Source organism: Phyllostomus hastatus, unplaced genomic scaffold (genome assembly GCF_019186645.2).
Source record: "Phyllostomus hastatus isolate PE091 unplaced genomic scaffold, TTU_PhHast_1.1 phas_scaffold_114, whole genome shotgun sequence".
In the NCBI taxonomy this organism is placed as follows: domain Eukaryota; kingdom Metazoa; phylum Chordata; class Mammalia; order Chiroptera; family Phyllostomidae; genus Phyllostomus; species Phyllostomus hastatus.
Window position 1 is genome coordinate 1,118,932 of NW_025334006.1, and position 26,919 is coordinate 1,145,850.

The 26,919-nt window shown below is 36.0% G+C and overlaps 1 protein-coding gene and 1 non-coding gene across 4 annotated transcripts in view; both read left to right on the top strand.

Moving 5' to 3' along the window:
• The window catches only part of BRAF (B-Raf proto-oncogene, serine/threonine kinase), a 130,871-nt gene that overhangs the window by 47,814 nt on the left and 56,138 nt on the right, over positions 1–26,919 (top strand). For 2 of the 3 annotated variants that reach the window (XM_045855519.1, XM_045855518.1), the window contains exons 4-9: positions 5,713–5,816; positions 6,617–6,719; positions 12,248–12,396; positions 13,352–13,471; positions 19,652–19,811; positions 24,772–24,808. In XM_045855519.1, the coding sequence (XP_045711475.1) occupies positions 5,713–5,816; positions 6,617–6,719; positions 12,248–12,396; positions 13,352–13,471; positions 19,652–19,811; positions 24,772–24,808 (673 nt within the window). Of the gene's footprint in view, positions 1–5,712; positions 5,817–6,616; positions 6,720–12,247; positions 12,397–13,351; positions 13,472–19,651; positions 19,812–24,771; positions 24,809–26,182; positions 26,303–26,919 lie in introns of all 3 variants that reach the window. The other variant, XM_045855520.1, reaches the window with a different exon arrangement.
• On the top strand, positions 14,676–14,779 carry LOC123829860. The gene has a single exon (XR_006787667.1). It is a non-coding gene; the product is annotated as a small nucleolar RNA U13 (small nucleolar RNA).

Below are 26,919 nucleotides of genomic sequence, written 5' to 3' on the forward strand. Positions count from 1 at the left end.
ATGAAATCGAGTTGAAGGACAACTACAGAATTAAAGATACCACATACATACAGAATGGTAGGAGGGGTGCAGACACAGAACAGGTTGATCCCACACCCACATGGATAAAAATTTAGGAGGGGTATCTTGGGAGCGAGGAGTCCCAGACCCACACCAGGCCTCCCTAGCCTAGGTTGTCAATGCCAGGAGGATAAGTGTCCACAACTTCTGGCTACAAAAACCATTGGGGATTGAATCAGGAGAAGAAACTGCTGGAGCCCCAAGCAGTTCCTCTTAAACAATCTACACATGGACTCACCCAGACTCACTTCCTCTGAGCTCCAGCACCAGTGGTGCTTGAAAGGCACCAGTGATATAGAGGGAGAAACTGAAGTGTCTGGCATCAAGATGAGCAGAGGCCATTGTCCCTTTCCTAAACCTTCCCCCAGAGCCAGTAAGCCGGTGCTATATCTGAGACTCTATCATCCTGGCTAACACTGTTTGACCCACCTTGGACATTCCCAGAGACCCTGCCCCACCCAATATACAGGCTCACCCAAGCTGCTTTTCCATAAGAAGGCTGGTCTTTGCTCCTAAATCCCATCAAACAAGCTACAACTGGCTTCAGTGAGCTCTAGTGGTGGCCAGATTAGGTTCACATCTTGGCTTCACCTGGGAGTCTCCAAGCCCAGCACAGGTAGCAGTCATCTCAGATTGCTTTATAGCTCAGGCAGGGTGCCCTAGACAAAACACCATGGGGGGGCTGACCTTGGCCTGCACTGTCGGGAAACCCCAGGGCCAGAGCACCCAGTGAACAGCTACAGACTGTGTGGGAGCACCACCACCCTGCCCCTGCAGAGCTGATCCTCCACCAAGGGTGGAGGTTGGTGGTCAGTGGTAAAGCCAGTCCTTGCAGCTGAATGGCCTGGGTAAATACCTCCCATTGACCTGCCAACAGCATCCAAGGCTCAACCACAGGAAGAGGGTGTACTCAGCCTCTACAAAGGGCGCACCCTGAGCACACAGCTTGAGTGGTAGGGGAGGCAGTGCCACTGGACCCTACAGGACACCTGCTACATTAGGCCATACTACCAAGACAGAATCAAAGCCGCTCTACCTAATACCTAGAAACCAACACAGGGAAGCTGACAAAACGAAGAAACAAGGAAACATGGCCCAAGTGAAAGAACAGATCCGAACTCCAGAAAAAGAGCTGAAGGGAATGGAGATAAGCAATCATATCAGATGCAGATTTCAAAACACTGGTTGTAAGGATGCTTCAAGGAACTTAGTGAGGACCTCCGCAGCATAAAAAAGTCCCAATCAAAAGTGAAGGATACACTAACTGAAATAAAGAACAATTTACAGGAAAACAAAAGTAGAGTGGGTGAGGCCAAAAATCAAATCAGTGATTTGGAACATAAGGTAGGAAAAAACAACCACGCAAAACAAGAAAAAAAATGGATAGTATAAACAGCCTCTGGGACAACTTTAAGAGGTCCAACATTTGCATCATAGGGATGCCAGAAGGAAAAGGGAAAAAGAAAGAAGTTGGAAATCTATCTGAAAAAAGTGAAAGAAAAAATCCCTAATTTGGTGAAGGAAATAGACATGTAAGTCTAGGAAGGGCAGAAAGTCCCAATTGTGATGGATGCAAAGAGGCCCACTCCAAGATACAAAATAATTAAATGCCAGAGGGTAAAGATAAAGAGAGACTCTTAAAAGCATCCAGGAAGCCCTGGCTGGCATAGCTCAGTGGGTTGAGCTCGGGCTGTGAACCAAAGTGTCACAGGTTCGATTCCCAGTCAGGCCACATACCTGGGTTGCAGGCCACGGCTCCCAGCAACCACACATTGATGTTTCTCTCTCTTTCTCCCTCCCTTCCCTCTCTAAAAATAAATAAATAAAATCTTTTTTTAAAAAAAGAAAATAAAAGCATCCAGGAAAAAAAGAAAGTTGCCAGATGGTTGCCAGATGGGAGGGGAAAGGGGTAAATAAGTGAAGAGGTGAAGGGATTAAGAAGTACAAATAGGTAGTTACTGAATAGCCATGGGGATGTAAAGTACTGTACAGGAAATGGAGCAGCCAAAGAACTTATATGCATGACCTGTGTACATGAACAATGGTGGGGGGATTGCCTGAGGGAGTGGAGGGTGCTGGGGAGGGCGTCAATGAGGGGAAATTCAGGACAACTATGATAGCATAATCAATAAAATACAATTTAAAAATTCTCATGGAAGCACTGTAAAATGATATCTTTTTAACTATTTTGAATAATAAGGAGAAGAATACTGGTTTTACCAGAGATCTGTACAAAAATGTTCTTAATAGTTTTACTTCTAACAGTCCAAAACTGAGTATAACCCAAATGTCCATCTAGGGGTAAATGGCTAAACAAATTGTGGTATATTTGTAGAAAGAGATGCACTACTGAGACACAAAGCTATAGTTTACCAGTATAGTATACTAAAAGTAGGTTTGTCTGGATCAAAGTGAGAAATTTACATTTGTAATTTTCATAAGAACTTTCACATTTTGCTTCATAGGTTTAACTTAATTTTACACTGCTACGAGCAATGTATGAGTTGCCTTTTTACCACCACCTCATCAGCAGAATATGTTTTCAATCAGTATGGTAAATGAAAACTATCTTGGCAGGTTTGAGCTTGGTTTTCTCGGTGAGGTTGAACACCACCTTTTCATATGTTTAAGGCCGTTTATTTCTGTTCCTATGAGCTGACTTTCATGTATTTAGCTCACTGTTTTATTGGGTTGTTGGTCTTGATCTCAATTTTTCAGGAGCTTTCTTTATATAAGATATGCCTGTTATATGTGTTGCAAATATTTTGTCCCAGTTTGCATTTGTCTCTTGATTTTGCTTTTATAATGTGTTTTGCCATCTAAAAAGGCTCTTAATTTTATGTAGCTGAATTTATTATTTTTCTTTACAGTTTCCAGATTTTGCATCATAGTTATAAAGGCCTTCTTCTTTTGAGCTTGTAAAGGAGTTTGCTTTGTTTTCTTTCCATTCTTTTATGGTTTGTCCCTTCCTACTCTCAACATTTGAATTCTTTGCTCTATTTATAGTTTATCCTCATATACTATATCAGATATGGATGAACTTTTTTTTATAGATTGGTTCCAGTTGTCCCAACATCAACTATTAAAAAGTTAATCTTTACCTTATTTTAGATGCTGCCTTTATCTTATCCTAATTTCCTTCATGTATTGGAGTCTGATTTGTTTTTTTCTGTTCCACTGGCCTCTCAGTCTGTTGAACAGGCACTATCATGAAGGAGCAAATAGTACAAAAAAAATCAGCCTACAGAAGTGGAATGAAGAAGAAGTGATTGATGACTTCCCCTTTGTGAAAGAGTAGAAAACTGAATTTTTGTCTGCTGATGAAATAAATGTACACCTTGGAATCAGCCTATGCAGAGAAGCATGAGGGAGCGTAGCTGTATTTGAAAATGGCATTACAGAAATGCATGAGGGAAATTACTAAAGAAACTGAAGGGTTGATAGTCCCAGGTCATTTATTGCCTTTTATGCCATTTGGAATTTGAATTTTGCCTTATAAATAATGGGACAAGTTTCAGCAGACTAACAAAATGTAAGATTATACCTGGGGGTTCTAAATCAGAGTTCAGTCTATTGGCCATACCACCCTGAACCAGCCCAATCTCGCCTGATCTCAGAAGGTAAAAGAGTTAGTTCACTGGGCTCCTCAGCGGTCCATACATGGGCTTCAAGTTCCATGAACTCTCCCTGAAATTTTCTGTCAGAGAGAGCATCTGAGTCAATAGATTCTCAGAAGTCTGACATGTGCAGAAGTTAAAAATACATTCTTTAGAAAGATACCTATACCATGGAATAGGATAGGTTGAATGGGGTTTAAATGTAAAGATAGGTTTGCTAATCAAGACATTTTTGCATTAGAGTAGGGAGAATATGAGTAGCAGAGTGGAAAGGTGAGTTTTCCCTTCAGTTCATTGTTTCTGGAAGGTACGGCAAATGCGTGGTAGTTGTGTTCTGTAACATTTTTGTAAACACTGATCTAGTGAAGGGCAACTACAGGGTTACTATTACATAAATGAGCTAGAGATGGCCTTGATATATTGACCCCTAGGTGGTCTATTTTTTTCAGTTTGCTGAGGCCCATTCGCTTAAAAGCCCTCTGGCATGGGACACTTCGTTGCAGTATGAGAGCTGGAACAAGAAGGCACAGTGTCACCTTGTTCAGCCTCAGCAGGCAAAGCATGCATTGGACTCGCTCCTCTGCACTTGTTCACATAAGCATTGCAAGTACTGGTTTGTGGGTTACAAATAAATTGAACGAGTAGACATCGCAAATACAGAATTGCACCAATACGAGAATCAGCTGTACCATTTCAATCTCATGCATACTTCCATTGATGAGCCTACTCCGTAAGACACTTTTCCTTTGTTGGGTAGTTTTAATGGTTATATTGAGCTAAATTTGGGATCCTGGTTTTTTTCTAATCATAGATCCTAATTTGGCTTTCTAGATTGTTCCCCCTTAAGTATGCTGTTTAAATTCAGCTGTCTTATATCTACCCTTACTCCATTTTTTCCCCTCTAGCATAAAGATTTTTAGTTTCTTTGAGAACGCTGGGTTTGCTAAGTACTTTAGTAATTTAAAAGAATGAAACCTTTAATTTTATTGTCTCTACTTCTCCCCTACGCACACCATTAAAACTGCCCAACCTGAACTCCCACTGCCCCACTTAAGTCCACATTGTGTTTATCAGTTCTCTTTCAGTTATAGATTATTCACTGCGAGTTGGGGATATAGGGTGAAGGTCAAAATAGGGATTATTGCAAATATACAGAAAGATCCTTTTTATCTCTTTCCAGTGGCACTTGCCTCTTCACCACCAGCGTCTCTGTACTTCTCCCCAGGTTAGCCTTATTCTGTAGCCACATTTCTGAGTGCAGTGGGAAGGATGGCCCCTGGGGACTCCAGATTTCTATCTGCTTGTCATGCTGTAACTATACTAGAAGAAGTCTTTTGACCAGTGTCCATCTATAAGTAGTTTTGGGGTCATATATCTAGTCCTGGGTCAGTTGCTATTGCCACGAATATGGAACACTGATTAGCCAACTTATGTCACATGTAGCCAGAAAAGTGATGATGCTTGATTGAGATCCTCTTCAGTACCTCATGAATTTTTAGGAAAGGGCAGGTTCCATGAGGATATAGGCGTGCTAGGCAACGAAACAACAAATATCAATTATACACATTAAGACAAGTATTTTCTTTCTCCTATATTTAGGATCAGTAAGACATCTCTTAAGGACCATCATTGTGATTGAAGGATTAAACAGTTTTTAGCTTTGAACAATGTTGCATCAGAATTGATTTTGCTTTAAATGTTGACATCTATTTTTCCTCAATCATAGGTACATAGGGATCTGTTATATTTTCTGTTCTCTTTTATATGTTTAAATATTTTATAATTTTAATAAAGTAAAATTTGTTTTAAGTTGGTAAATAATAATAGATGTTTGTCATAATCTCTCATTAGCTGTAGAAACGATGTATATGACATGGTAATGCATGTTTTAGTCAAGGTATTATATTATGAAGTTATTGATTTTTATTGATTTATTGATTATTATTGATCTATTATAAAGTTATTGACTTTTTTAAACGATGTGGAAAGCATAATCTTTTTCCTTTACCTCATATACATTTATATGATACTGTAGGTACCTGCAAGGTGTGGAGTTACAGTCCGGGACAGTCTAAAGAAAGCACTGATGATGAGAGGTCTGATCCCAGAGTGCTGTGCTGTTTACAGAATTCAGGATGGGTATGGTTTGTATGTGATGTGAAATTTGTTTGAAAAGAAAAAAAACTCAGACGTTAAACTTCAGGGTTTTCTCTAAGATCTTTATCTAAACCTTGGGAATTGAAAATGAACTTTAGAAAACAGTATTAAATTAAACAAATCTTATAGGCCCTTTGAAGAGTTAGTATTAGATATTTTATGTGTGACCATAGTGTTACTCTGATCAAATGACTTGACTTGGAATTCGTGATTCTTAAACTTTTTAAACCATTTAGGATGTGACTCATTTGAATAGTGGACTTGTCCCCGCTCCCCTATTTTTAGTACAAACTCATAATTTCACAAAGGCGTATCAATTAACATTTTATATTGAACTATTTTTCTTTCAGAAAGTGTCTAAAATCATGCCAAGATACCTCCCTCCCAGTTTTGACTCCCATTTTAAAAATTACCCTTTTTGGGGCATGTTGTCCCTTGACACTCTTTTTCTTTGGATGGATACATCCATACCTGTGATTTTTTTTTTTTCTGGGATGCCAGGAACAATCCATTTTCTGCTGTTGTAGGTCTTTTCTGGAGCTGACTTGAAGAAAAGAGTACATCTCTTTACCCTGCTGTTTGTCCAAGAGTGATACATTTATTTGGGGTAAACTTAAAAATTAATTTATTGCCATTTAAATTTCTAACGATGGAAGGCCAGGGAGCCAAACCTCCCTCACCATTACTAGCCCCTCAATAACCAATTTTCATATCTTCAGCATGAGGTCTATGAAGATTTTTAGGTATGATTACCAAGAAAGGCTTCTGTCTACACTTTTCAGAGAGAAGAAGCCAATTGGCTGGGACACTGACATTTCCTGGCTTACTGGAGAGGAATTGCATGTAGAAGTATTGGAGAATGTTCCACTTACAACACACAACTTTGTATGTACCTTTACATTTTTTTCAAAATGTCAAAAATGTCTATGTTCTTGTGAATGAATTTTTATGTAGGAAATAAGAAATATGGATGAATAATTTGGGGATTGATATTTTACCTAAGTTAAGAATCAGTTCTGTTCTTTTAAAAACTTGAATTTAAACTAAACCGTTTAACTTTAATTGGTATACTTTGTTTTGAATTTAAAAAAGGAATACATGCCTATTATTAAAAGAAAATTTAAAAATGTGAAGTATATCAAGTAAAAATGAAAATACCATGTTAGAGATAAACTAGTATTAATCAGTTATCGTGTAGTCTTCCAGTTTCTTTCTGTGTATACAAACATGTATGCTTATATCTGTGAGCCTAAGGTTTTCTCCTTTCTCTTTTCTTCTTCATTCCCCTCTTTTCATTATTTTCTATTTCTTCCCTATTCTTAAACTAAAAATGGAGTCTTTCTCATTCTTTGTAATCTTTACCTTTTAAAAAAATCAACAGTACATCATGGATACCTTTTGATGTTAGTACACCTGGCTTTATTTTTATAATTGCATAATAACCTGTAAGAATGGTATAAATTCAGTATATTTAACCATCCCTCTATTGATAGACATTTAGATTTTTAAAAAATCTATTATATACAGGGCTAAACAGGATCTTTCTGCGTACATCTTGACATACTTGCATAAATTTTTCTGAAGGATTGGTTAATGGAATGAAACAGCTCTTCTTGAGGACTGAAAAAAGACATTAAAACTCTCCATGAGGACTTCTCCCTTTGGTTTTTGCATTTGCTAGAACCTAGCCTAAACTAAGTGTCACCAGAGTAAAGCCCGAAAAGTGAGGTCTCTCTACCTTATAGATGAGGACACAGTTCCCAGAACTTGAGAATCTATCCCCTAAAAGAGTAGTAGGCAAATGCAGGGTTAGAATGATCTATAAGACAGGTGTGAATTTCTTACTTATCTATATACAGGGTCCAGCAGAAGTAATGCCTGCTTGAGTGTGGTTGGTAGGGTAATAATATGGGTGTAATAATTTATAGCTTTACTTTGAACATTTCACCTAAAATATCATGTGGTGTGCTTGAGTGTGATATTATTATGTTACAGAATTACATGCTTATGATTTTGTAATAAAAGATTTTGTAATAAAAAGGGGGGCATTATTTGTGCTGGACCCTGCATGTGGAATTTGAACCATAGTTTATTTTTTTCTAGATGGATAGTTAATGCTACATTTTTGATGTCAAGTGTTTTCTGACAGCTGGTCTATTCAAGTAGACAACTGATGAGATGATTTCCTTGGGTTGTGCTTTGGGGGCTCCATTAGTAGTAAATAATGAAATCAAGTGTTTCAATAATTAAGGCATCTTTTGAACAAGTGTAAAATACACCTAATATCAATAAGATTTACTGTGTAGCAAATAGTATTATAACAATGAACTGGGAAGTTCATTACTATAGAGATTTTTTTAACTCAGTATAGAATTTCGAGTGGTAAGTGTTTAGGAATCCAAAAGCAGTTTCATAGTGATTCACACACAATTTCATAGTGATTACTACTCTTTAATTATTCTTAGCTAGAGATTGGATATGGGAAGGTGAAAGAAGACCTAAGTTGCCAGCTGGGAAATTGTGTTAAAATAGTGCCTCAGGAAGGTCCTTGCCATAACAGTGCAATGAAAGCAAACTGCAGGTTAGCCCAGAATGTGGAAATCTTTTCAGCACAGTTGGAGACCTGCCAGTAAATATTTATGGAAAACCTTCCTTTTGCCAACACCATGTCTGATCTAGGAATATAACAATGAATAAGAAAAACAGTATCCCGGCCTTAGATTAGAGAGACAAATGATTTAATAAGAAAACTTCATAAAAACTTGTAATTACTGTGTATGTGTAAAGTGCTGTAGATACGCAAAGTAGAGACGCTTTGAGGAGTCGGGATGGTTTCCCAAAGGAAGAGTAAGCTAAGATCTAATGGATGAGGGGAGCAGCTGAAAGTGAAGAAAAGAGTGCTCAAGGTAGAGTAAATAGCAAGAAAACAGATTGCCCTTTCAGTTTAAAAAAAAAATATTCAGAATCGGTGGTACAAAGTTAGGGGAGGGAGATGTTACAGGATAGCAAGAGTTATGGGTTGAGTAAGCAGATTCCAGTTCAGGAGAGTCCGTTTAAGCCATATTAATGATTTGCACTTTTCTGTAAAATAATTGGGAATTTAATGATTGTAAGCAGGGGAGAAGTGTGATTAGGTAAGTGTTTTAGAACAACTGCTCTGCATATCATATAGATGCGAGAGTAAAAACCAGCACTTGATGCTTCTTAGAAAGGGAAAGAGTTTCTCTCTGCATCTCTGCTGGATTTTGCTGGCTACTCAAGGAATGCTGCTGATGCCTTATAGTTTCATAGAGTCTGTTATAAAAGCAGTTCCTTCTCTACTTGCCTGCATCCCAGGAGTCCTTGAGAACTGGTAGGGTGAAAGGGGACAGGGAAGGTTGGGAAACAAATTTGAAACAGATGGCATTTGTCTAGGCATTTGTCTAGCCCTTCCCTTTTTCTGTAGGCACTCAGGTTAATGTCTTCCTTCAGACAGCCCATACTTTACAAATGGATGCATGCAAATTGTCTGGTCTCTGTCTCCCATTAGTTTACCATCCATGTCTCGAGATGCTCAAATTCAGAATAAACCTAAATTGTGACCCAAAGGAAAAGATATACCTTCTATCGCTCACCTTTATTGACAAAGGTATACTCACAAATATAAGGTGCGCCAAAAGTAGGTTTACAGTTGTTCGTATGGAAAGTAATACAGTAATTAATAAATAATAATACAGGAATAAACTCTTGGGCATTCACAACTGTAAACCTACTTTTGCGCCCCCCATATGTTACTTGTAATTTATACTCAAGGACATACTCAGGTTTTCTCCTCTTAATTACTCTCCTCTTTCTTCCCTCCCTTCTCCCCTCTTTCCTTGTTTCTGTCTCTATTCTCCTTTACATATACAAATAACCAGTTACACAGAGTTTACAAATATAAGTTAGTGACGGGAAGAAAGACTGCAATTGAGTGAATTAACATAGGAAGAGAAATTAGGGTTTCATGATACTCAACAGATTGTCAGGAGAGTGAAGATGTGAGTGGTTAGCAAAGAGAATCAGATGACTATAAAATGCTGATTCCTGTGCAAAATTTTTATCTTTTTCTGTGCTCCATTTCCCAAAATTACGCTAGCAATGTAAAGTATTGTTGGCTTTGGTAAATAGTGGTCTCATAAATGTCAAAAATCTTCTAATTTCTTGTATATCCAGAGACAAGTGGAAAAAGAACAAAGCTAAAAACAAGTGGTTGCTTTTTTACCTCCCCTAGAAAGTGGTCATAGGAAAAAGATGAAGAAAACATGAGCCATTTTTAAAACTATCTAAATGTTCTCAAAAGCCAGAATGGATGATATATATGCCAAGATACCATTTTCTTGATGAAACATTTTTAAATTTTATCCTGTTAAATATGTGTTTATTGAGAAGAGTCTGGTAAACTTTGGGTGTTGAGATCAACTTAATGGCTCATGAAAAGCATTTGCCATATTTTGCCATGTATAACGGGTACTTTTTTGCCCAAAGTTTTGAAGGAAAAATAAGAGTGTGCATTATATGTGGGTAGTACCTGAAATACCTGATCTTGTGTTTTGTAATTTGTTACGTAAAGTTTCTTGTACCATAGTATGTTCAAAAATAAATGCTAAAATTCCTTTGTAATACAAAAAAACAAGTACCTAAATATAAATAAGTAAAAAATTAAATTAAAAAATTAAAATGAAAGATTTTTTTCCCCTGCAAGCTCAGGACAAAAACATGGGTATGTATTATACATGGCAGCACGTTATACATGGCAGTGCGTTATACACGGCAAAATATGGTTATATGTAGTTAGAGTAAGTATTGTTATATGAATACAAATGTGTCCTAGGTCATAACATAAAATATATTTTCATTATGGTCTTTTATTAAAACTCTGAAAAACTGAAGTGAATTGAGAATATTCAGCAAAGAATAAAGGACAAAACAGAAGGCGCCCATGCTCTCACCACTCTGAAATAGCCATTATTAACATTTTGGTACTTGTTTATCCTTTTTATATTTTCTGCTTATTATTTACACAGATTAATATTTTTGAAACAATTTCCAGCTTTGGTAGTTGTCAAGGTAGAGCCTCCCTAGCACAGTTCTATTTATGTGACCCATGTTGTATGCAGATCAGCGATTTTCAACCAGTGTGCCATATGAATTTTTAAAACATGCACTACCTGACTATTTAATCAGGGGCACTGACCTCTTCCCTTAAACTGTCAATAAAAAAAATAATGACAGCAGCCAACACAATAGCCATCCAGTGTGAATGAACCAAAATACACCTTTTTTTCTGTCAAATCGACAAAAAGATAAATTTTGGGGTGTGCCATATAATTTAAGTAATTTGTTTATGTGTGCCATGAGATGAAAAAGTTGAAAATCACTGTTGTAGATCATTTGCCTCATGTGAAGTCCTTACATGTTGTCTTTTTTAAGTTTCTCATAGAGGAGTGTTCAGACACATGTGGGTGCTCTTATCCTCTTAACCAAATGAGAACTTGTTGAAAGCCATTCATATTGTCCTTAAGGCGATTTTTCCTGTCCCTCATCCCAGTTAGTAAGTTTAGGTAGGGTTGTTGTGATTTTCGTACAATTACAAATAGTTTTTTCTTTTCTAAATACTTGTTTTTACATTTTAATGAAAGTATATTTACATTTTAATCAAATGTATGTAGTTTTAAAAGTAGTGCAGAGGGACTTATATTTAAAAATAATCTGTTCCACCATCTCTTGCTAGCTTCTAATGCCACTCGCCAGAGGAAATCACTCTTAACTTTTAATGGTTTTTGTTTTAAGCTCTTCTGGTGATTATTAAGCCACAATATCTTGTTTTATCAACTTAAAACATCATTTACTGATAACTGATTGCATTGGGAATTAGCTCATTTGTAACATTACAACCTTTCCTCCTCCTCCTTTCCTCCAATGTGTTTTTTTTTTATTTTGGGGGTTTTGAGGCTCCTCTGTTGGATACCTTTGTGACTTTGAATAGTATTAGCATACTTTTGTTTTTAATTCTCGTAACACCAGTAAACACCTCATAACTCCTTTCTTTGTACAGTTATTATATTGTACACTTATCCTTCCTTTTACTTCTAGTCCCTTCTCTTATCAAATCTCTACTTTTATTGTTATGTAGTCAAGCTTGAAATTAGTTTCCTGTCCTTCATTCATTTCCCATCAAGACTTTGAGTTTTTTAATTGGATATTGGGTAGGAGATAATACATACAGTCTCTCTACTAGTTTGAACCCATTGGTTTTCATTTTAGTATTATAGTGTGTAAGGCAGTTCTCATGACATAAACATATTAAAGATTTATTTTAAACCAGAGAATAAATAAGTTGATTTTTTAAAAGTTTCTTGCGAGTTTTTTAAATCCTCTGTGATATTTTGCAGGTACGGAAAACATTTTTCACCTTAGCATTTTGTGACTTTTGCCGAAAGCTGCTTTTCCAGGGTTTCCGCTGTCAAACATGTGGTTATAAATTTCACCAGCGTTGTAGTACAGAGGTTCCACTGATGTGTGTTAATTATGACCAACTTGAGTAAGTAATCAAAAAAATTTCTGCCTACCATTTTACATTTAATTTTTCTGAATGTGAAATTAGTATGTCTTAGAGTTTGCGGGGGGTAGGTTCTGTCCAATGGAGTTGTTACAGGGAATTTTTTTAAAGTGTGTCTAGAGACTAATATGTAATATAACCTATGCTTTACTCCACAATTGTACTTCTGGTTCAGCTACACGGTTTTTTAATGTTTTATATTCTCTTGTAATTAATAAGGATCCCTTCCCCATAGAAATCACTTTTAGATAGTTTCTGGGAGGAGAGGTGTTGTTTCAGTAAAGTTAACAAATATATTTTTGGACCACAGATAAAGAGATCTGATTCTGTCATCTATTTTGTAAATTGTGTTTCTCTCTCTCTCTTTCTCTCCCCTCCTTGTCTCCCTCTCTCCTTTAACCCCACCTGCACCCCCAGTTTATTTAAAAGTAAGATATAAAATCTTTGTACCCAGTGTATCTCTTTCTAAAATTTCTATTTGCTTTTGATGCTAGTTTCTCTAATAGATTAAACTAAGTCTTTTAATATTTTTGTGTGCTGTTGCTGCTGCTAAGGTCTTGTTACTTTTCCTGATCACTTGAGCAAATAGAACTCAACTCTGTTTTAAAGTATATTATAATGATGTGATCTAACTTTGCAATAGTTACGTTTTCTTCTAATTCCTTAACTATAAAGCATGATTTTTCCCCTCTGATATGTAGGAATTTGTTGTATAGAACAATTAGTTTCAGGTTCTTAGCTTGCCTTTGAAATACAATATAATTTTTAAAATAAGCCTCTAGATAAAAATATAACTAATTAAATTAACAATCATTTCTAAAAATGGAATTTGATCTCAGATATTTCTGTTAACTCTATAATGTATTCTGATGTATGAAGCTTCTGGGTTTTGCACAAGTTAGGTTTGTTTTGTTTTGTTTTTGTTTCTGCCTCACAGTTTGCTGTTTGTCTCCAAGTTTTTTGAACACCACCCAATACCACAGGAGGAGGCCTCCTTAGCAGAAACTGCCCTCGCATCTGGATCATCCCCTTCCGTACCCCCCTCCGATTCTATTGGGTATGATTTGACTCCTGCTATTCAGTCACATGCTATTTGAACTGGTTTCTTTTGGTTCTTTGGTTACTGTAAACTTTTTTTATTAGCATTGGGGTTGTTAAAGAGGGACTTTTTTTTTTCAGATACCTTATTACACCAGTCAGATAGTTACATGCATTTGATACAGATACTTGGGATTGAAACTGACATAGACTGTTTCAGGATGAGTATTGAAAAAATCAAGCAGCAGATAACTGAGTGAGTCCTGACTGGTGCTCATCACTTTATTAAGTAACATTAGATATAGAAGTACATGACTTCATTTAGAAAAGTAGCGTTAACATGAGACAATGGCAAACAGTTTAAAAATGATACGTAATTAAATTCCATCGTTTCTGACATAGTATTTTAAACTTAAGTTATAAGGACAAATATTCTCATATTTACAGAGAAGAGGATAGTGAGCAAGAGTAGTCAAGAAAACTTAATGAAGAAAGTAGGATTTTGAATTGGACTTTAAAGGATTGTACAACTAAATGAGCTAGGAAGTAAAAGCATGGGGATTGAGAGGTGGAGGAGGGAGGAGAAACAGCATAAATAAAGGGAATGGCAGTGGTATATTTAGGAGATAGTAGAGAGAGCCTAATCTAAGTTAAGAAGGAGCATGTGTAAGAGTAGATTATGGAGAGTCTTGGAATTTAGACTGGAATTTACACTTGGCATAAGAGGGGAGAAAAGGATTAAAGGTTTTTGAGCAGAGTACTAACCTGATGAAAATGGTTTAAAAGAAAGAATCACATAACACTAATACACAGTTAGATTTATAGAGAAATGTCTGTGGTAAAGAAGGCCAACTCAGATTCTGTTGGTTGTGAAGACAGGGAAGAACAGTGAAGACTTAACAGGAGGGGTAGCAGCAGGCAGGAGCGATGAATTTCATAAAGTGTAAAAGAAAAAGAAATAATGCTATTGATCAGTTATGGTGGATAAAGGAGAGAACTCACTTTAAAGATGATACAAAGTTATCTACATATTCAAGTGTCATATGAGGGGGAAAAAGAGATGATAATGACTTTAGAAGATACTGGGTTGGCCAAAAAGTTCATTTAGGTTTTTTCCCCATACGATGGCTGTAGTTGTCTTTAATTTCATTCAAAACAATGTTGTTCAATTGTATTGTGGAAGTTGTCATATCAGTGTGTGTTTAAAAAAATAAAACATCAAGATCCTTTTGTAGTTCATAAGTGTGATGATTGGGTGTCCATGCTCACGCGTGACATGTGCCTCCCACAAACCTTGTTACGACATCAGCACATTATCTGTCAGATGTGAAAAAAACAAAATGTCAAAATTGGTGAATTTTTGCATAGTGATTTTAATATTGAAGATGAAAGAAAATACGCAACATTTTTGGTGTATTATGCTTTATTATTTCAAGAAAGGTAAAAATACAACTGAAATGCAAAAAAAAAGATTTGTGCAGTGTACAGAAAAGGTGCTGTGACTGATCGAATGTGTCAAAAGTGATTTGTGAAGTTTCTTGGTACTGTTGACATTTTGGCCAAATAATTCTTTGCTGTGGGGCTGTCTTATGCATTGGAAGATGTTTAGCAGCACCTCTGGCCTCTCCCCACTAGAAGCCAATAGCGGGAGATAGCCAACATACTCAAAATATCCAAATCATTAAAGTTACTGGTGAAAATGAAAAATATGTCTTTTATTTTATGGAAAAATCTAAACGGATCTTTTGGTCAACCTAATACTAGTTTGCTTTGGAGCATTTCTTACATAGGCCTGCTTATTCTTTCCCTATACGATTTGAGGAAGCATAAATTATACTATATCTTGAGGCATATGATTAAAAAAAAAAGTCACTACACCGCATTCTGTTCTAGACAATTCTAGAGATAATTAGTTAAGATCAGAAATATTTTATGTTTTAACCCTACTTCCTCTCATTCTTCACAATGTAATGCTATTTCTTCTACCCAGAGAGATTAAAAAAAAAAATTGGTACTCCCAGTAGACGCTTAATTTTTATGAAGCCAACCTTTCTGGAGGTTTCATAGGCTAGAAAATTGAGCAAAAAACTTTTGTATTAAGGTGTGGATGTATTTACCTATTTTGGATCACTAGGAAATGCAACCCCTGTGTTCTCTTGACAGGTTTTAACAGTTACCCACTCTAGTGTAGTCATCTTATTCCTACACTCTATAATCATTATTTGTATGCAGAGTATATTTCTTAGGAGACCAAGTCAAAATGTTTGTTGTTGTTTTTTTTTTTAATTAATCCTTTAACTATGACTTTTACTCTTGACAGATTCTATAGACTGATGCCTTTCTAATGGCAGGTCCCAGTTCTGTGAGCAGAGTTATAGAACATTATAATCAAATTAGCTTGGCCTCTCTGAAGGTTTATAATGGTAATGATCAGGACATTTGCCTACCAGTGATGGGAATGCTAAATTTAAATTTAAGAAATCATCCGCCTATGCCATACTTTATTCATAGCTAAATGGAAGTAGATTCTGGTCCTGAGCAAATGATGAGAAAGATGTTCAAACTTTTGTTTTCTTGATGCTTTCCTGTCACAAGTATATATGTGTGCCTGTGAAAGACAAACGCCAGTCCTGTTCTTATCAAAATTCCTTTGCATTTTGTTAATAGTCTGATAACAATCATAATGGTCATGAAACAGATATAATAATAGAATGTAACCAGGATGTATTGGAGAAGTGATACATTGCCCAGTTTGGATAAAAAGTTAGAAGTACCTACCTACATTTCTACTTTTAAAAAATGCTATAGAATGTATAAATATGAAAGGTCAGCATTTGAAAATTTGCATATCGCTAAACAGAAGTAGTCACTTTGCTTCAAAACTGTTAATATTCTAGAATAAAAACAAGACCTAAACTAACTGGTAATTTGCTGAAGAGTGTTAGAGGTTAAAATTCTTTTTATTTTTAATTTAATGCTGCTTAAAAGAGTTGTGCAGCAAGGTAGGTAAACATATCATGAGGAGAAAGCCAGTTTGCTGACTGCCAACTTCACAGGATATAAATTGCCTTAGTCTGAGTAAAGACTTGCCAGCGTGGAAACAATTTTATCATTTTCCAGAAATGATGAGAGTCAGGGCCATACCGGTGTACATTAACCAGACTCAGAAAGCACTAATTCAGAATATCACATAATTCATTTCAGTGAGAAATAGGCCTGTTGTGTACATCAAAGTTCTTGTGTTGGATGGACCAGCACTCACCCTGCTTTTGGAAAATATCAGAAACCAAATTATAATCAAAAGGTTGTTTCTATTAAGTGTGGAACTAGTCCATGGTTCAGATGTTTAATGAAGTTAGGATATATTAACTTGAAGTATTCTCCAAAATTATAATACACTTGCCCTCAAGGCTAGGTAAATTGACTTTATGGAACAATGCATACCTTGCTCTGGGTGGTGTTCGATACCAACTACCAAATTATACTCTTTCTGACTTGTGTAATAAGCAGATATCCTTTTTGTCTAATATATCCATTTTTTTCTTTAGATATGATAATAAAATTTATCAGATTAAATCCAGTTTTTGTTTTTCTTACTTCTGGACCAGTGTTTTTTGCATACATACTTCTGATTTGATATGCACTATATATTGCTGTCTTCATTCAGCCAGTTTTAAAAGTGAGTTGCTGTCATTTAGGCTTACACCAAATCAATTATATTAATTAAAACTATCTTGTACTTAATTGAAGCTTCTTCTACCTTTAACTCCTCCCTTAAATTATGCTGTTGCCTTGAGATTTCAAATCAGCCTATAAAATAGCATTTTTATATCTATTTTATTGATTATGCTATTATAGTTGTCCCATTTTTTTCCTCTCCTCTATTCCCCTCCTCCCTGAAGCCCCTCTCCCACCAGCATTCCCCCCACCCTTAGTTCATGTCCATGGGTTGTACATAAGAGTTCTTTGGCTTCTCCATTTCCTACACTATTCTTAACCTCTCCCTTCTATTTTGTACCTAACATTTATGCTTCTTATTCCCTATACCTTTTCCTCCATCCCTCCCCTTGCCTGCTGTTAACCCTCCATGTGATCTCATTTCTGTGATTCTGTTCCTATTCTTGTTGTTTGCTTAGTTGGTTTTGGTTTTGGTTCAGTGGTTTGGTCTTCTTAGATAAGTTTCATTAACATTTCATATAATAAGGGCTTGGTTATGATAAACTTCTTTAACTTGACCTTATCTGGGAAGCACTTTATCTGCCCTTCCATTCTAAATGATAGCTTTGCCGGGTAGAGTTATCTTGGATGTAGGTCCTTGCCTTCATGACTTTAAACACTTCTTTCCAGCCCCTTCTTCCTGTAAGGTTTCTTTTGAGAAATCAGCTGATAGTCTTATGGGAACTCCTTTGTAGGTAACTTATCTCCTTGTTTCTTGCTGCTTTTAAGATTTTCTCCTTATCTTTAATCTTGGGTAATGTAATTATCATATGCCTTGGTGTGTGCTTCCTTGGGTCCAACTTCTTTGGGACTCTGAGTTTCCTGGACTTCATGGAAGTCTATTTCCTTCACCAGATTGGGGAAGTTCTCCTTCATTATTTGTTCAAATAAGTTTTCAACTTCTTGCTCTTCCTCTTCTCCTTCTGGCTCCCCTATGATTCAGATGTTGGAACATTTAAAGTTGTCCAGAGGTTCCTAAGCCTACCCTCATTTTTTTGAATTCTTGTTTCTTCATTCTTTTTTGCTTGAAGGTTTATTTCTTCCTTCTGCTCCAAACTGTTGATTTGAGTCCCATTTTTCCCCCTCATTGTCGGTTTCCTGTATATTCTTTTTTATTTTACTTTGCATAGTCTTCACTTCGTCCTCTATTTTTCAAGCATACTCAACCATTTCTGAGAACATCCTGATCACCAGTGTTTTGAACTGTGCTTCTGATAGGTTGGCTCTCTCTCTCTTCATTGCTTAGTTCTATTTTTGGAGCTTTGATCTGTTCTTTCATTTGGGCCATATTTCTTTGTCTCTGTGCACCTGTTATGTTGTAAGGGGTGGAGCCTTAGGGTGGGACAACCCAGGTTGCTGCTTTGTGGCACTGTGTGTGAGGGAGGAGTTCGAGAGGGAGCAGTGCCACTGGGTCGGCTCTTGGCTGGCTTTCAGTCACTTTCCCCACTACCCACAAACAAGTTGGGCCTTTCTGGTGGTGATTCCCAGGTGGGTGGGTTTGTGAGTCTGGGAGTTTCTCCCACTGCCGCAACTCCCACAGGTTTTTACAGCCAGAAGATTTGAGGCTTTCTTTTCCCATACTGGGACCCTTGGTTGCTCGGTCTGTCTTGCTCCCCAGTTGTTCCTCCTGGCTTATCCACATGTAGATTTGGGACCACCCAGTCCTCCAGCCACTATTTTGCTACACATCCTCTCTGCCCCAGCTGCTGTCTCCACACCCCTCCTACTAGTCTGAATGAATGTTTCTTTTTTAACTCCTTGGGTGTTAGACTTCATGGCAGTTGGATTTTCTGGTGGTTCTGGTGTTTTTTTTTTTGTTTGTTTGTTTTTTTAATTTGTTGTTATCCTTCTTTTGGTTGTACAAGGAGGCAAAAGTGTATCTACCTACGCCTCCATCTTGGCCAGAACTGTGTAACTTTAAAGGACAAGAGTTTCTCCAGCTTATTAACCACAGGTAATTTCTAGCCATTTGTAGATTTCTCTGGAGTTTTTGGGATGAGAATCAGTGTTCTTATAATTGATAATCCCTGGAGGGTCTGCTTCAGCAAAGCAGCTTTGTCAGTAATAGTTGTAGACATATGTTAATTTTTCTAATTAATACTTTTAAAGCTCATTTCTGTGGGTTTTTAATGCTTTAGGTTAACAACTTTATTTGAGAATATGAAACAAGGGAATTTTGCCCTGGCTGGTGTGGCTCAGTGTATTGAGAGGCAGCCTGTGAACCAAAGAGCTGCTGGTTGGATTCAGGGCACATCAGGGCACATGCCTGGGTTGCAGGCCAGGTCCCCAGTAGGAGGTACATAAAAGGCAACCACACACTGATGTTTCTTTTCCTCTCTTTCTCCCTCCCTTCCCCTCTCTAAAAATAAACAAATAAAATCTTAAAAAGCAAGCAAAGGAATCTTTATATCACCCATTTTTTATGTTGCTATCTCCATAAAGTTGCTCTGAATCTTATCTTCCAATGACTTGATTTTTCCAGGCCCCAAATCCTCACCACTCCGTCTCCTTCAAAATCCATTCCAATTCCACAGCCTTTCCGACCAGCAGATGAAGATCACCGAAATCAGTTTGGACAACGAGACCGGTCTTCATCAGCTCCAAATGTGCATATAAACACAATAGAACCTGTCAATATTGATGTAAGTATGTAGCATTGTTATAACTAAAAAAAAAATTAAGGTGTACTTATTTTTCTGCTACAGTTATAATATAAATCAGAAATAAGTGCCATTTTTCAATAATCATAGTTATGCATGATAGACTTTTATGAACTACAAATCAGAAAAGCTTTGTCATCTTCTCTGATGGCATTAAATATGTAACCGGCACCAAATTGCAGACTTATTCTGATTCTTTTTTTCCTTATGATATTATCTGATAGAAGTCTTATCTTCATTTTTTTAACAGATAATCCTCTTGGCCATTTCATGGTAAAGACAAAAATAATAATACAGTTGTAGGTTTTTTCTTTAAATCAGTTTGAAATCTTCACCTAAATTTCTAAAAGTACAAGTTTGAATTAAATAACCCTTAGCAACTAATCATTACTTTATGTGTTTGATATGTAAAGCTACCTAAATCATCTTTATTGTCTTGAATATACCATTGTATTTCATCTCTATGCACCTCTTGAATTTTGGCATATTTTTTTAATATAGTTTGTCATTCAGTTCTAATCATTCATTGTTTAAAGTGCAGTTCTGGTCTCATCATCATATATTGTAATGTCACCTCTTCAGATATTTTGGCCATCTTCTCGCTGGTGACTCTTTTTACTTTTTTAGTTTATCTTGCACCCTGTAACTTAATTATGTACATTAGTGTCACTTCTTCATTTAGATCTTAATTTCTGGACAGCAAAAACCGTTCTTTGGCACCTATCTTAGAACTATCCACATAATGGGTCATCAAAAAAAAATTGTATCTGTAAAAGAGTTTAAAAATGGCCCTATTTGGTGTGGCTCAGTAGGTTGTGCATTATCCTGCAAGCTAAGAGGTCATCAGTTCAATTCTTGGTCAGGGCACATGCCTGAGTTGTGGGCCAGGTCCCCAGTTGGGAGCATGCAAGAGAAAGCCACACACTGATGTTTCTCTCCCTCTCTTTCTCCATCTCTTTCCCTCTAACCTTAAAGAAAAAAAAGTCTTAAAAAATAAAAATAAAGCAATAGAAATTTTCCATAATACAGACCAGGAGTCAACAAATTCCTCCTTAAAGGGCCAGATAATAAATAATGTAAGCCTGTGGGTCATGATTTCTAATGACAGCCGTTGAACTTTGCCATTATAGTGTGAAAGGAGACAGATAATGCCTTATAAACAAATGGGCATAGCTGTATTCCACTAAAATTTTATTTATAAGTACAGGTGGCCAGCTCACTGTGCTTCACCAGTCCCTGATATAAACAAAGAGAGGAAGAGATGAGAAAAAAAGATGAAACACACAGGATCAGTCCAAAAGGACTAGTTCATTTCACTGAGTTGTCCCCATAGCCGAAGTGCCCTTGTTGTCTGAGCTCTGCTGAGCTGGGATCCTTGGAATAATCTTGGAATTAGGTATTATGTTTTCTAGAACTTGTGCGTGAGAATAAAGGGTATAGGTTATCCTTAATCTCTGGAAGGTAATTATATTTAAAAAGGAAATTGAAACAGTTTCCCCATGTAAGCAGGGGCCTGGAGTTAATGAGGTAGTTATGTGTGTGTTAGAAGATGGGTTGTTCTAATTATATAGTCATTCCTTATGTGAGTCCTCATAATTACAAGGTAGAGTAGAGAAGCAAAAATTGTCCTAACAGGAAAATATTCACTAATTAACAGAGTACTTTAATATTAGTTTCTACTCAAATAGCCCTTCCCATTTAATACCAGCCTGCATTTCAGCCCCTTTACATCAGTATCCAACATTTCATTGAAAACATAATACAGACTGATTGGAAATCTGGCAAAAAAAAAAAAAATTAAGGATTTTATGTAAACCATAAAAGGTAACTTTAGAGAACTACTCAAATCACATAAAGCCATCGAGAAATATGTACAATTAAATTAGTCCAGTTAATAACAGAAAACAAAATCCATAAGGATTAAAATGTAATTGACTCTTCAAATGAGAATGATTTAAATATCAAAGGATCAATAGAGGCCCTAGACAATAAAGTCCTCTGAAATTTTTATTAACATGATTATTATGATGTAAAAGATGTATTCAAAACTAAGAATTTCCATTTGTGCTATCATAAATTTGGTATTATGACCAACAAAAACTTGACCCTTTGTGTTTATTCTAGAAATTGACATATTTTTTAAATTAAAACTTAGATTTTAATGTAAGAAACCTTATAATTTTTTTAAGATTTTATTTATTTATTTTTAGAGAGGGAAGGGAGGGAGAAAGAGAGAGAGAAACATCAATGTGCAGTTGCTGGGAGCTGTGGCCTGCAACCCAGGCATGTGCCCTAACTGGGAATCGAACCTGCGATACTTTGGTTCGCAGCCTGCGCTCAATCCATTGAGCTACGTTAGCCAGGGCAGAAACCTTATAAATTTTAACTTCCATTTTTAATGATAAATTCCTAAATCAGGCTTTCTTTCCACTTTTTATTATGAGATTTTTTCTGTATTTTAAGTGACCTTTTCTTAATATTAATTTTTCTCAACTAATAAAGCCTTCTTCAATCCAGCTAGACCTGAATACAAAGGGAGAAGGATGTGGGAGAGGGGAATATGGAAATGAACAGTGAAATAAGAAATCAAATCTTATTTCTAGGTTAGGTCTGTTATCAGATGTTCACAATTGTAACCTTCATCTTTACTTTCAAAACAAACATTCTTTTAAAGATTTCATTTATTCATTTTTAGAGAAAGGGGGAAAGGAGGGAGAAAGAGTGGGAGGGAAACATTGATCAGTTGTGTCTCTCGTGCCCCCAGCTGGGACTGGGCCTGCAACCCAGGCATGTGCTCTTATTGGGAATCGAATCTGGCAACTCTTGGCTTTTCGGGACAATGCTCAACCGACTGAGCCAATGCTGGTGAGAGCTCAAAACAGTCTTTTTAGACCAGTGGTTTTCAGTCTTTTCCATTTAATGGCACACAAACTAATTACTAAATTCTGTGGCACACCAAAAATTAGATTGTGTTGGCTGTTGCCATTTTTTTATTTGACATTCTAATAGAAAAGAGGTCAGTGCCCCTGACTAAATAGTCGAGTATTGCATGCTTTAAAAATTCTTGTGGCATACTGGTTGAAAATCACTGTTTTCACTTTAACTGTTATTGTTACTGCTGTTCTGTTGTCCTAGGCTTGAACATTTGGACCGTCATCTTTATATCTTGCATTTTCATTCTCCCCTATTCAGATAGTCATAAGGTATTACTTTGTCCTTTCGACATGAATCTGAGATGTGTTAACAACCACCACCATATGGGCCCATATTTCTTCATTTGAACTGCTTACTGCATTCATCTTCTAAATGCATTTCCTGCCATTGATTTCTTTCTCTCCATTTCCGTTCTTTATGCTGCTACCAGCTTAATTTTTTAATAACACCTCTATCATCATCTCTTGTTCCAAAACTGTCATTGACTTCCCATTGGTTATAAGATAAAATATAAACCCTTTAGGCATTTTTCTTCAGTATCAATCATTTCATTCGATTTCAGCCATTATTTATCATTTATTATTCCAGTAAACAAGATTTAATACTGACTTTGGGACAGGCACTGTGTTGGAATTGGGAATTAAGGATGAATTAACACAGTCTTTACCTTCAGACTAGTTATAATCTAATGGATGAATCAGATGTATAAATAAATAATCACAAAAGTATATAATGACAGTCTATTGGAGCAAGTGATAAACTCTACCTGGCTGGATCTAGGAGTATTTAGCAGAGAAGGAACAACACTTAAGCCAGATTATAAAAGATGAATAAGTAGGAGTTTATTAAGTACACTAGTTGGGGGTTTCTGGAAAAAGGAGCATGTGTTATGGAAACAGTATGTGCAGAAATATGGAAGTACCTTTACACAGAAAGGGAGACCACCAGGCTTTTGTATTTATTGGTAGCCATACAACCCCCAACACAGCACCTTGTTTGCAGGTATGTGCATATTTGTTGATATGTAGACAGTGCTGAAAGCTTTCTATAATACATTGAACATGATAGAAATACTCTTGTAAAGAATTCACTCTTTATTTTAGCTCCTAAACAACAAGCTGCCTATTTGCAAAGAGCTTGTGAGCCTATTTAGAGACATTTGGGGCCATTCAATGCCTCTCATTTAAGTTATACTGGGTCAACACGCTAATCTAAGTTCTGCCTAGTAAGGTCCAAATTGCATTGCCTTGCCAGAAGACTCTTCCCCTAGCCCCCAAAATTGTCCTTTGTAAAAAACTGTGTTTTAATAATAAGGACAAATTTTAACAAAACCCTTGTTGGAGCCATTTTATTTTTTTCCCTTCTTGTGTATTTTTACACATCCTATTTTTAGGACTGTAATCAGTATTTTTTTTTATTTTGTATTCTTTTTTAATTATATTGTAAACATGTTTTCATGATTTCATCTTCATAATTATTTTAGTTGCTGCATAATACTCATTAAGTTTATACAGCATAATATACTTAAAAATATGTCAATAAGCCTAAAAGAAAGAAGTAATTATTTCTGATTTTTTAGTATGATAGATATTGCTGCACTAAACATCTTTGTGCACATCATTTTTTTCTTAATTATTTCCTTAGGGAAAAACTTCCAGAAGTGGAATTATAGTATCAGAGGGTATGAACATTTTTTATGGTTCTTAATATGTGCCAGTAGAATTTTTTAAGAATTGACACAGCCATTGGTTTTGAATGGCCTGAAGTAGATTTCAGCATTTGATCAGGACTAATAATCTCTTCAATATAGGATTAGGTTGGCAAGTGCTACATATCTTGATTTTATCATGTTCACTAGCTAATTCCATATTCTTTCTGTTTTGTGAAGTAATTATAAGACAGTTATTATTTTGAATTAATCTTTCTGTTAATGCTAAGTGGAAAATTCAGTGTTTTTATTACTTTACCATATGCTTTGAATAAAATATTCATTACTATTTATTTGTAGGACTTGATTAGAGACCAAGGGTTTCGTAGTGATGGAGGTAAGTGGTGATTTCAGTTTTTAAAAACTCAGGGAAAAATGCAACTGCTTTGCTGCTTATCTCCTTTATATTTGCTTCTTTCATGAAACAGACACAGAGAAAAATGTGTAGAGAAAAACCAAATTTTTTTTCTTTATTTATCATTTATATCTAATAGAATATTTACGTTTATAACATGAGTAGAGAATATGCAGAAATAAAAAAGGAGTCTTAAATGTACGACCTATGGTTTTAAAAGGTTATCAAGGAGATATTATTAGTTATTTTATCCACTTTATTGATTCTTAACCATCTCGAAAGATGAAGATGCAAAATTCCCCTAGGGAACCTCCACCAGTACTTAAAGGTTGTGCTTAGAATCCATTAAAACTTGATTTTCCTAAATCATTCTTGGAGAGTCCCTTGGACTGCCTGTCACAGCTTCTCAATTTGTTAGATATTGTCAACTACTCCCCTTCAATCTTCTAAAAGGGTTTGAAATGTACGTTTCATAGAATGAACCCCTAATAGAAAAGCCCAGTTGGCTTTTTTGTCCAGTAAATAAAATAAGCAAATAAGAAATTAAATTGAGATTTCTTAAAGAATCTGAAATTCACTCGCACCCAGTAAAAATAGGGGGCATCAGAAAACATTATTTAAGAAAATACTTTTAAAATAAGACTTTACTCCCACATAATGTTTCTAAAAGATGGTATTTGAAAATATCTTAAAGTTTTCCTCCATATCGTTCTCCATGCTTACCTTTTCAGCTGTCTTCTATCTAATAAGGAAGACCTGCAATACCTGCTTATCTTGCTAAGAGTTGGTCTCTTTCACTGTGACCTGCTTTATCTTCAAAATGTCTAAGCCCAGTCTCAAAAATATTTTGTATTGAATAAACATGTATAAACCGTCTTTTATTGTGTTTCTATGTACCTATGAAGCTACCAAAACAATAACCCTGTATTATATACTTTAGACATAGTGTTTACTATAGCAGATAGTTATAAAAGTGTTTTTTTTGTTTGTTATTCCATGAACCCTCCAATTAATGTTGCTGCCAGTTTGACTTTCATATGTCTTAGTAGCTGTGGCTTTTGAAAATTTTGCCCAATACATCCAGCATTTAAATGTTGCCATCATTTTAGCATCACAAAGTTAACTTAGTCATAAAAACGGCCTGCTTAGTACCTAAAATGAAGTGGCGTTTCTTATCCTTTTTTATGAGTCACTTTTAAAAAAATCATTGGGATTTTATGAAAATAAGCAGTTTTTTTAAACATCCAGAATTATTTTGTGAAGCAGGCTTCGACTCATTTATTCCCCATGACTTCTTTCATTTCTTCTGTGTCTGTCTTCCTGTGTTTGCCTGCCCCTCTCTTTCTCTTCTAACAGCCCCTTTGAACCAGTTGATGCGCTGTCTTCGGAAATACCAATCCCGGACTCCCAGTCCCCTCCTACATTCTGTCCCCAGTGAAATAGTGTTTGATTTTGAGCCTGGCCCAGTGTTCAGAGGTAGTTGGGCTCTTCTTTCTTGTTTTCACCCAAAGCAAACTAAATATAAACTACAGATACTGTTTGTGCTTCACCCTCACAGCGTGTGTTTGTAAGTGTGAAAGTTTTCAGTACCTGATTTCTGCTTGGCCTGGCTGGAATGCTCTGAATGTGCTTCTCACACATACTCACTACCACAAGCTTTCTGTATGTTGTCTGTCATAAATTTTAAAAGCAAGAAAAGTCTGAGATTTCCATCTTGTTTTTTGTTACATTACTTTTTGGTCTTTATAATGTCTTAAACTTAATGGGTGGCAATAAATAATGTGGGAGGGGTGTTCTTTGAATTTCTTTTATTTTAATCCACTTGGGTGGTCACTTTGATAACTATTAATATTTGTTATTTTTCTGTTTTTTAAAAACTAAAAATGAAAATGGAAATCCTTATTGACATTTTACTAGACTTTTGGCTTTAATTTTTCTGTAATATCAGCAGTGTTCTTTTTTAAAAGTAAGGCATGTATATTTTTACATTATATCAAAGATAGGGAGCTTTCAGAAGATTTTTTAATATATTTGGGGCACTTCATACTTCAGAAAATTTGAGGAATGATACTTTTAGTTATACCTTAATATAA